Source organism: Acanthisitta chloris, unplaced genomic scaffold (assembly GCF_000695815.1).
Source record: "Acanthisitta chloris isolate BGI_N310 unplaced genomic scaffold, ASM69581v1 scaffold43344, whole genome shotgun sequence".
NCBI classification, from domain to species: Eukaryota; Metazoa; Chordata; class Aves; order Passeriformes; family Acanthisittidae; genus Acanthisitta; species Acanthisitta chloris.
Window position 1 is genome coordinate 24,137 of NW_008668463.1, and position 11,316 is coordinate 35,452.

The following is an 11,316-nucleotide window of genomic DNA, read 5'->3' on the forward strand; positions in this document are numbered from 1 at the left end:
GACTGGTTTTGCCATGAAACTCAAAGTTCATTTCCCAAGGGAAATGTAAAAAACATCTCAAACACTGCAATTCCTAAAGCAGACAAAAACTAGCAATTATATTAGAGCATTGTAATAACTCACATCACCTCTGCCATATTAGGAACATGAGAAAAACCCTCCCTTTCCCCCAAAAGAATATAATTACTCAAGTAACAGGAAGAAGGGCAAAGAGGTGAAAGAAGAAATGGAATATCCAAACACTGTAAAAACTGATTTAAATTATAGAAATTAATAGTGAAAAACCTTTTCTAACACAGTAGAATCAGAAAATATCTCAGAAAGGAGGTGAAGTTGTCAAATAAACAAGGTATAAAGCAAACCACTTGATGATAATGTGATTGTAGAAAAACTAATAGAATTCTTTGCATCAGCATTTACTAGAGGGAGAGGGGAGATCAGCTCCATTCATAGTCTTTACTGTCATATTAATTTAGAACCCCCTTTCTCTTATTATGGTTATACTTGAAAAATAGAGGAAACCAGGTGATTCAGCAGATTGGTAATGTGATACTAACAGTTCATCTCCAGGTCATTAATTCCAATCCAGCCTAAATCAATGACAGCTTTGAATCGCTCCCATTTAATGACTGTCACCTTTTAGAATATCTAGTCCCTGAAAGGGAGTTACTGATACAATCAGAACACTGCAGAAGTAATGTGTATTGTTTATTGAATGAAAACATGCCATTCACCATAGAAATAATTAACAATGAAACTGAGTATACTACAACATGTTAAGCATTTATTTCCTGCAGGAAGAAATTAATTTGAACACATCTTTTTCCACTTCAGCTATGCAAAAGAGGAAAAAAAGAGCTTACACATGCAGTTTCTAAAACTTCAAAATGTTACTACTTTGCAAACTGTGCCTGATCTTGAAATACACATGGTCTCATAGCTACTGATGAGTTTAAGAAAAAGCAAGGGGCCTGTGTTCCACTTGTTACACATTTCCCAGAATAAGCATTTCCTGCAAGCCTCATTTCCAACTCAAATTTCCAAAGCCCTTTCCAGATTTACAGCAAACTATCTGAGATTGCTTCCTAGCAGATTTGTGTTTATAACTCCCTGACCAATGGTTCTTCACAACCAAGTGGAACAATACATTGCAATATAGCTGCAGCTGCTCCCCACATTGCACTCTCTCCCTCTTCAATCACAGTGGTTACACATGGATGTTTAAAGAACATACCCTGTGCTGGGGAAAAAAAAGTGTATGATACTAAATACTGGATAGTAATTGCTACTTTTTGCTAACCTGTAAGTTTAAGTGAAATAGTCTTAACTCTTAAAAAAACGCCCAACCAATCAAATGAAAAAAACATGTGGTAGACAGCATAACATTACTTAGAATGAGCTGAATACACACTTGTAAGAAGTATACTGGGAATTGAAATATAGGTAGGAAATTTGTATATCAAGTTGCATTCATTTCTGCTGTTTAGGTCTCTACACAACTCTCCTTGTTCAAACTAATAATTCACCACCAAGAAAAATGAGAGTAAAAGTAAGGCTCAAACAGTTCCCATTGTATTACTTAGGCCACTTTGGTTAACCAAACAGCTGTGAAAACACTGGAGCCTTATGTCCATGACAGCCTCAATTACTACTCAATTTAGAATCATATTCAATTCTGTTAATATTAACAATGCACACATTGCCTTATTATGAAAATCACAAATTCGTTGTAAAAGAAATGGCTAAGTCATTCCATCACCAAGACAGACCCTCACAATCCACTAAAACTTCAAGTCAGTAGTGCTGGTCAAGTAGTATAATATTAAGTTAAGCACTGAGATATACAAGAGCAAGCTACTTTTTCAACTGTTCAAAAAAGAGAACAAGTAACAGGAAAATTATGAATACAATTAAGTGCCACATTACTACATACCTTGTAATGTGGACGAATGTTTGCAAAATATATATAAGAATCGACAGCCAATGCAATTTTCAGTCCACCTCCCTCCCAGGACAAAGAGGATAACTGTTTACCAGGAACTTTCAGTGTACGCAAATGCTTGGTTAAAACAAGGAAAGAAAGACATTATGGATTTATCACAGGAAAACCACTCTAAAATACATAAACAACAGTTGTGATAGTTGATGAAAAAAAACCACCATAGATTTTTTTGACAGTAGCCCATAATGGTTCCCAAATTGCAACACATATGCAAACAAAGAGGGAGATATTCAACATGCATTACTTTTGCCTCAGGTTTGGTTTTGAGTATTTTTCAGACAGAAAGGAAAACCAGGAGTCAAAGCTAAACAGTAGATAGAGAATGACAATATAAACATTTTTTCCTTTGGTTGGTAATTTGAATCACCTTTATAATTTCAGTCACTACTAAAACAAACAACAATAGTACAGATCTTGACATGCCTCAGACCTTTCATTGATGCTAGAAGTGTATTAATCAGTTGATGTACAACACCCTTAACTACAGCCAATAGCTTAAACAAATGAAAACATATCACCAGTCTATGTTAAGGGAATACAATGAATAAGCTGCATAGTCACACAGTTTGAAGTGAGGCAATGGACATTCTCCTCTTCTCTATTCCCTTTCCAAAAAAGTCTAAGAAAAGCAGTTAGTACACTTCAACCTTTTTTTAAAAGATCTTTATTTTGCTGAAGAATATGAAGTTGAATGAAGTAAACAACTGAGAGGAAAAAAAAGATGCTTTCAAAAACAATAACCTAAGTCCTACAGAGCACTTTTGTGTTGGCACCTTTTTGTTTGCAAAATAATATAGATTTAATAAAGGATACACTAATCTACTGTAAGATCTTACTGTAAGATTTTGAATAATCTTGAGCTTTAAAAAAATGCAACATTTTACTGAGTAGAACACTGGAACTTATGCTCAGCTCTAACTTTCCTTTTGAGGGCATAACTTTGTGCCTAAATAAACTGCTATCTGTGAACCTACACTGAACCTACAGTTCAGTACCCATTTTATTCCTTTGATCAGATGCAAATACCAATGCAAAATACTGGTCACACATAATTCACAGTAGATACCATCTTCCAAAAAGCTAAGTCCATATCTAAGTATCAGAACTAGTACAAAACAATTCTAAAACCTAAAGAATTTACTTCTAGAGACGAAACACAATCAGAAACACCGGTTTCAATTAACCTGAAGGACACTGGAAACCAGAGATGTAACATTATTGCCAAAACCTTTGGTTCCATTTAACACTTTGAGCTCAGGAAACCCCTACAGATGATGCTGGATTTTAACCCCTTTCACAGCACAGCTCAGAGAAGACCAGTTCTTCCTCTGTACAAAGGAGAAACTTCCTCACACTGATATATAACACTAACTTACTGATTTCCAGATATATTACTAAAAGGGAAAGGGAAATTACCTGGCAAGGCAAGAATAGCACCGTGAATGAAAATATATTGGAAAGTTGTCACTCAACTATCAAATATTAGGCATAGTATAAAAAAGACAGGATGTACAAGAAACATTTACAAAACAATATCCCCAACAGCCAAATTAAGAAGATTGGAGACAGTTCATCCTTTCTGAGGTTTCTGAAACAATGCTTTCTCAGTTTTACTGATTCCATAAAAATAGAGAGAAGCATTCACTGCTGTATTTTAAGCTCCTAACCTAGAGATCTCCAGGTTTCATAAAGAGTCAGTGGAGGAAGACAACTATTTCTGAATTTAATACACAAATGTTGACACCTTCACTGTTGCCTAAGCTCCAAATTATTTATCATCTACAGTCTGAGCTCAGGTACCTGAGTCAGGTGTTCAGAGTTAGACACCACACACATCTCATCATTTAATGTTTTAGGAGATGCACTCAGGTTTTCATGCTGGCCACTGTCTTTCTGTTTTAAAATGGTACTTGGTCCTGTGGCACCTTTCCAGATCCATATGGATATCCCTGATACCTTACCACACTTAAACACCTACATTTTGGCAGCCAAATTCTACCATTAATGCCCATGTTGACAAAACATACTAAGATTAAAAAACCCAAACTGACATTTACATTATATAACCATATTAAATATTTTTACCTCACCAAATGGAGTATAGAACTGCACAATGTTGACATCTTTATCCTGAGAAGTTGCTTTGAGGGAGCCTGCCACAGCCAAAACGCTGCCACACGGGTTCCACTGAATGCACACTACATTCATACCAGTGTCAATCAAAACAGGATCTGGGTTTTAAGAAACAAACACCAAGAATATCAACACAAGTAGGCACTTTGGGTCAAGAGTAGCTCAGGAACGTGCACCCCACATTTTGTACGCACTGTGGTCATTCTCATCTCTCATTATCTGGCATCTTCCATTGTCATAACAGACAGCAAGGCAGGGACAGTCGGGTTCAATGTAGCCTTCGGTGCCGTGGTACCAGTGTATCCCAGCAATACTGAATGCTCCAGATGAGTTCACCAAACAACTCAGCTTCATTTTCACCTAGACAAGAATGGTTAAAGTCATATAAAAGATGTTACTTAAAGAATAATTTATATCTGTACTGACATCTTGAAAAAGACCAGATGTCTAAGCAAAACTGCTTTCCTGGCCCAAGAAAAATTTTCAAGTTCTCAGAATTTTAAGGGTTTTAAAAACTTCTTCATTCAAAGCCGAATCAGATACATGAAAACAAGTATTTTTAACTACAAAGTACCTTAATGTTGGCACTTGCATTCTTTGAAGTAACTTACAAACAAAGAAAAACAACAACCAAAAAAACCCACAGACATGTGGATACACACAAGAATCCTCATCAGAACTTTGGAAAACATAAAAATTATTTCAAACCATTCCTAGCCACAATGGCTTTTTAAGAAACCTTTTTCAGCTCGCTCTTGATAAAAGTCTGCTGGATAACATGCAAAAGTAATTGCAACAAATAAGTGTCGAAATCACAACACCAATTAAAATAAGTTAACTTTTGCAATAATTAGCCCTACATGCCTGGTACAACAGGTAAGGGCTTTTTCTGAAAGATAGAGCTCCATCTTCATACACATGGATCAATTTAAAAAAAGACATCAGGTAAGTTATGGGAGAGAGGGGGAGAGGGAGAGAGCAGAACCATACATATTGTTGATAAGGTGGGGGAAGTGACAACAATTTATTTAAAGAATTTCAGTAATCCACGGCAGCTAGAAACACCATGACTCACACAGTGGGAAGAAAGAAAGATACAGGGGGAGGTTAATGAAAAGATAAAGGGAAGGATAACAGATACTTTCTTAGGGAAGCAATGGAAAGGAGGAGAAAATTCACCATCTTAAGCATCTAAAAGTAAAGAACCTGGTCCCAAATATGGGGTTTTTAAAGTCAGTGTTCTACTTCTGTTTAGCATTTTGTCATAGTCTTATTCCAACACTCCAAGTGGACTGAAATTAATAAATAAACGAACCCAAGTTGTAGGAATGCAGCAATACAGTTTTTTACTTTCATTTTTTACCACTTACTACCACATTTCCCCATGAAGCATGTAACATTCACCATCCCTGGAGATTTCTAACATGAGACTAAATGGGGCACTTAGTGCCATGGTCTAGTAACCACTGTAGGGTTGGACTTCATGATCTTGGAGGTCTTTGCCAACCCGGTTGATTCTATGATTCCTTATGTAATAAAAATGATAGGAGCAATAGGGAAATGAACTACAGGTTTATTCTAAAAGCATGCTAGTACTTTAAGAAGCAGAAGCTATAAGAAGTCAATAACCTTTAAGCCAGCATTAGTTCCTCCAAATAACAAAGGGGGGAAAAAAAGCACAACAGCTAAAAAATATTAAACCTGACCTATCCTCACAAGCATCTTTGAAAATAAAGATTTTCAGATGTCCTAAAGAGCTTCATTTAACTTCATTAGTATGATCATTCCTATTTTTTCATTTCTTCTAACTATTGCAAGGCAAAGAGGCGTTAGTTGGTGTGATATCCATTTAGCTGCCAAAAACCCCAATTATAATAAAAAGCTGCACAACTCTTGACTAAAAGCTCTGTGCACAAGACATTGTCTAGTTCTCAGTAATGAAGCCCACCAACTAAACAAAAAAGCATGAAATAAATTAATAGGAAGTAAGCTTTGATGACTGTTGAAGCTAATACCTTTATTATACCATGATGAACTTACAATAAAATTTCCCTGGTTGTCATAAATGTGAATCTCTCCATTTGCCATTCCAAAGAGCAACACTTTGCTATCAGAAGACCAGGCCACGTGGCACAGGTGGGAACCTTTCAAGTCCTTTCCCCAAATGCGATTGCCTGTAACAGAACACCGATTTTACTTAATAAATATAAACCAAAATTAAAAATAGGACACAAGTTAGCAATGTAAAAACTACAACAGCTAAAGGAGGTCCAAGCAACAATTAGTAAATGCCTATTAATTTTATTTACCTAGAGAAACAGAGCCACTGTGTAATAACACTGAAAACAAAAGCTGTGGAACAGCACAATTAGTAGAGCTTAAATTTTACCATCCACCGATCCAACAATCACAGCTCCATCTTCATACACAATACAAATCTTCTGCCCATCAGCATTCCAGCTCATACTTCGGACAACCGATTTATTTCTGTTGTTAATCATCTCTTCATACCAAGCACCTATTTGTAGTGAATAAAAACCTCAGTTAGGTTCTGGTACAACAATCCTCTGGAGGACTGAAGGTACACACTAATCACTGAATTCAGAGCTAAACTGCTGTCCATTAAAAAGAAATGCAAATGGGATGGGATGGGAATAACATTTCTTAGCCATATGAATTCCTGAAGGTTTTTTTAAAAACACAAAGAATACATAATACAGTTTACAAGAGTTCCCACGCAATTAAGTTAGGTGCTCAATGAAATGGAGAAACTCAAGAATGGTGTTTGTAAGTAAACATGACATAGTGACATGTGACTCTACAATGCCATGTAGAACAGAAAGCTACAGAAGCAGGAAGTTTTGGGAGGGAACTGTCCTTTGGAAAGAAAGGTGTTCTGCCCTTGCAGTAGAAGTCTCACAAGACTACATTGCACATACAATTATGGTGAATCCCAGTGCTCAGATGTGAGCCACTTATTTGCACAGTGTGTACTGACAAATGGGGAATTGGAAAGGGAGGTCAAAGCCCTAGAGGAAGAGATCTGTGCTTACCTAATTTCAGAACTGACAAGAATATACTAGGAAACATAAACAGAGGGAACAACCATCTTTGCTAGGAATAGGCAGTAAGTAATTTACTGATTATTTTTCAAAACCAAGAGATTATTTATGTGACAGTAGCCACCACATATCAGGCAGAAAGACTAATTGAGTTATATTTTTTATTCCTGAAATGAGAAACTGAGCTGAGATTTTGTTTCCATTTCTCATCAAATGAAAATCCCCAAGAGAAAAAGAAAAGCCTTTATTTTCTTTTTCCTACATGTGTTGGGGCTTCACTGTGAGGCTTGCTGGCTTTCAAATGAATTCAAGTGTATCAAAGTGGGACATGTATGTGTGAAAAGCTCAAGAGCAATAAAAGACAATTACAGCAATACACTAGTTAATCATATTTGTTTCATATTAGTTCACTGCCTTAATTAAACATTTCTAAAGATTGTTTTTATGAAAGTATTTAATTGATGTTCTAAGCAGGGTTGCTAAGCTCTTGTAGTTCTACCAGTATGTTTGTGCTTGATGCACAATATACTATTTTCCTCCACTGGAATAAAGTAACAGAGATATGAAATTTAAAGCAGTTTATCAAGCATATGGCAAAGAACTGATACATTCTGCTGAGGTAGCTCTGCAGGACAAATGCCTTCTTACCTGTGACTACACTCCAAAAAATGTAGACAAGTATTACAATAAAAACATGGAAATTGCTTTAAAACTATTTTGAGTTTAACAGTCTGCAAAATAAATAGTCTGAAAAACCATTGTAAAAAATTGCAGCCAAAAAAATAAAACTATATTCCTCCCAACATGGACTATTACTCCATCTCAAGTTTATCCTGTAGAATACCTTTGTACATCATCCACACAATGATAAGGCCATTTTGATCACTGGTAGTCAGTTTTTGATACTGTTCATTCCATGTCACAACCTGCACAAAACCTAGAAAGTGATACAAATATTTATTGGCATTATTTAAGTAAGTTAAGAAAAAAACACCACATCCAACTTAATCAACCTGGAGCTTTTCAGAAATCTGCACTGCTGACTGATTTATTTGTGGGCTTTCTTTCTGTACCATATGTTTCCTCTTACAAAATTCTGGTCAATAGCTCCTTTTGCTTCTGTATTCATCCACTTGAGTAACATCCTCTCCAAATCCTGCTCAGAATGTTTCTTCCATACACGAAAGCCAAATCATAGTTTTGTGGTTTCTGACCACCTCTGACAGGTTAGTCTGGGACACTGATAGAACTTTAGTCATGGGAAGTTTAGCTTTTTCCTCCCTTTAGTAGTTTAATCCTCACTACTTCTGCACTTTTAGAACAAAATCTCCCTCACAGGTACCAAAAAGCACAATATACACAATTCTTTCAGACTCTCAAGTCTCATATGGGATCCTACTCATAAATATTTGGCTTAACTTGAAACATCTTCAAACCTTATTTCATCAGTTCCATACTGGATATGAACCTGCATCACACTTTTTCAAGCCCTCACTGTTAGTCACCCATTTTTTCTATATCCTTCCCATTTTTCAGTATTTCAGTCACAAATTTTATCAACAGATGCAATCAAAGGTATCCTGAATGTCAGGGATTTTTGAAGGTAACAGTGATCTGTTTCAGAATTGTAGACACACCAAATATCCACCAAATCCTCACTATTCATATGTTTCAATCTTATTTAACCAGGCCCCTAAAACAACCTGACTCTTGGCAGGTTTCAGCTGCAAATCTTTGCAAAGTAGAGTATTTCTTCAAATAATGTAAGGATTTTAGCATTCTCTTCATATCCTATTGCCCATGAGTGACAACCATTTAACCCTTCTCATGTAAGAATTTAATTCCTCCCTAGTTTCACCACATTCAACTCTTACACACTATCCATCTCTAGCCTGTTTTCTAACCTCTCAAAACTGTCTGTATACTACACTGCTGTCTAGCATGTACACACTCAGTAATTTGTCAATAAAGGGAAAACTAAGGTATTATTAAGACAGAGTCAGGTTTACTGAACTAGTTTTGATTTTTTCAGAAGAAAATGTACAGCTACCATAACACAGAGGCAAATCTCACAAACGCTATAGAAGTATGTGTCAATAGAAAATGTTTAAGAAGGCTTTTAGTTTCATTTTGGACTTTAGCCTATCATGCAGAATTTAAAACTTTATCTATGTAGTGTAAGAGAACATTGTTCTTTTTTTTTCAACCACAGTAGATCATCATTGTTTCTTTAACTCAGCAATTCCACCATCTACTGCCCATCAGTTTATCTTTTCTGGTATAAAGCATTCTTTACCAATCATCTACCAAGGCAGTATGTAAACAAATGCATAGAAGCAAATTTATTATCATCTTTTATATAAATACTTAAAAATATATTTCCATCCCATGCAACTGAGTAGCAGTTCCAGATTTTCCATGCTCAAGTCAGAGACAAGTCCTACAGCAGCAACCCAACAAACAAAAGTCCTCTGTAACATAACACCCACAACAGCATCACCCACTTAAATAGAAATCACTGTGTCCTTCTCAAGATAATGAATGGGAACCAAATAATTTGTAAAAAGCAAAAACCTGAGTTAACACAAACCCAAATTAGGCCATAATGACAAAGCTCAGACTTAACCTTGCAAAATCCAAGAGCAAACTTGAAATTGTACCAGGCAGAGCAGAGCTTGGTTTGTGCAGGACACACTTGGCATACACACACAGAGTCAGCCAGCAGAACTGAGGCAAAGCTACATCAGTTTGATTCTCAACCCAGGGATTCACTCACAGATCATGAGAGATTGACTGTAGGTCTTTCACCAGATAACCAGGTGAAAGGAGATAGCCAAGCTGTTACATACCTCAGTTGAATACTGGTAACCTTTATTTCAGGCTTACAATAAAAAGTTACACCAAAATTATTCCATCAGCTTCACAAAATCTTCTATTTGTTTATTCTCACCAAAAGTAGATTAAATGCCCAAATAATACACTTACCACTGTGACCTTCAAGAGTTTGATTCACAGAAACATTGCTAGGAGGTGCCAGTCCCTTGATTTTTGCTTCATCTAAAAAGAACACAAAACATTGTAAAATAAACCTTTCAAAGCATACATATTACTGTGTCTCTATCAGCAGTGCAGCTCTAATCACTATTTACATAGATAAAATGAATCACTTAAAAGTATGTAAATGGTAACTGTAGGATGAATTTTCCACCCCTCAGTTCAATGTGTTTGCTATTCACATCTGTCATGTAAATACATATACACCCTATGGTCTAGAGGTTTTTCACGGGAAAAAGCAACAAAATCAACAAACAAAAAACCCCCAACAACAACTATGGCTATCACATTTTGTTACATTCAGAAAACGGATTTTTCTTGGAACGTATTTATTTAAAAGAAAATACACAGCTTTCTCCCTAAAATAATTCAAGTAATAATTAAATAAGTTCCAAAATAAAGAGGAAGACTACACAAAAAAAAAAAACAAGAATTAAAGAGATGCCCTGAGAAAAGAGGCACTGAAGAAAACTTTGGCAGAAGTTGGACAAGTTACATGAGACCACCTGGAGGAAAAGGGTGTTCAGAACAAAGTGATAAAAGAATCTGACATTAGTGCAAACATAACAGGTACAGATATAAAATGTATGCAATACTGTCAAGTAACTAGTGGGAGAAATGATGCTTTCTGAAGTGTGGTGGGTTTTGTTCTTGGAAAGAAAAAGCAAAAACCCCTTGTTTACCTGTTTGTGTTTCTAATTTCAGGACCTTCAGCAATCCATCCTCTCCACCACAGGCTATGAAACCTTGATCCTTATTCCAGGAGATACATTTCAACCGAACATTACCAGGAATTGCAATCTGAAAAAACAGGTCTTTTGCATCTCTGCACAGCTGCAAGGATCACGTTTTACTTCACACGCGCTGTTTGAATAGCTACCATACCACACAAGACAATTATTTCTACTAAGAGATGCATGCAGAAAGGGGCAGAGGACAGAACACGCCTGAGTGGAGCTGTGCCGCACTCGAGCACTGTGACCCGCGGCAGGTGAGAACAGGACACCGTCAGAGGTGTGCAGGGAGCGGCACGGGCAGTGAGAGGGATCCCGAACCGCGACCAGA

General features: G+C 36.5%; 1 protein-coding gene across 1 annotated transcript in view; it reads right to left on the reverse strand.

Annotated features, from left to right (window-relative positions):
- The window catches only part of WDR35 (WD repeat domain 35), a gene marked incomplete at both ends in the record, with an annotated part of 34,870 nt that extends 23,818 nt beyond the window's left edge, over positions 1-11,052 (reverse strand). The window contains 8 exons of the mRNA XM_009072886.1: positions 1,934-2,059; positions 4,088-4,233; positions 4,330-4,495; positions 6,176-6,309; positions 6,525-6,653; positions 8,042-8,134; positions 10,183-10,254; positions 10,935-11,052. Coding sequence (XP_009071134.1) covers positions 1,934-2,059; positions 4,088-4,233; positions 4,330-4,495; positions 6,176-6,309; positions 6,525-6,653; positions 8,042-8,134; positions 10,183-10,254; positions 10,935-11,052 — 984 coding nt within the window. The remainder of the gene's footprint in view (positions 1-1,933; positions 2,060-4,087; positions 4,234-4,329; positions 4,496-6,175; positions 6,310-6,524; positions 6,654-8,041; positions 8,135-10,182; positions 10,255-10,934) is intronic.
- Positions 11,053-11,316: the final 264 nt, after the last annotated feature.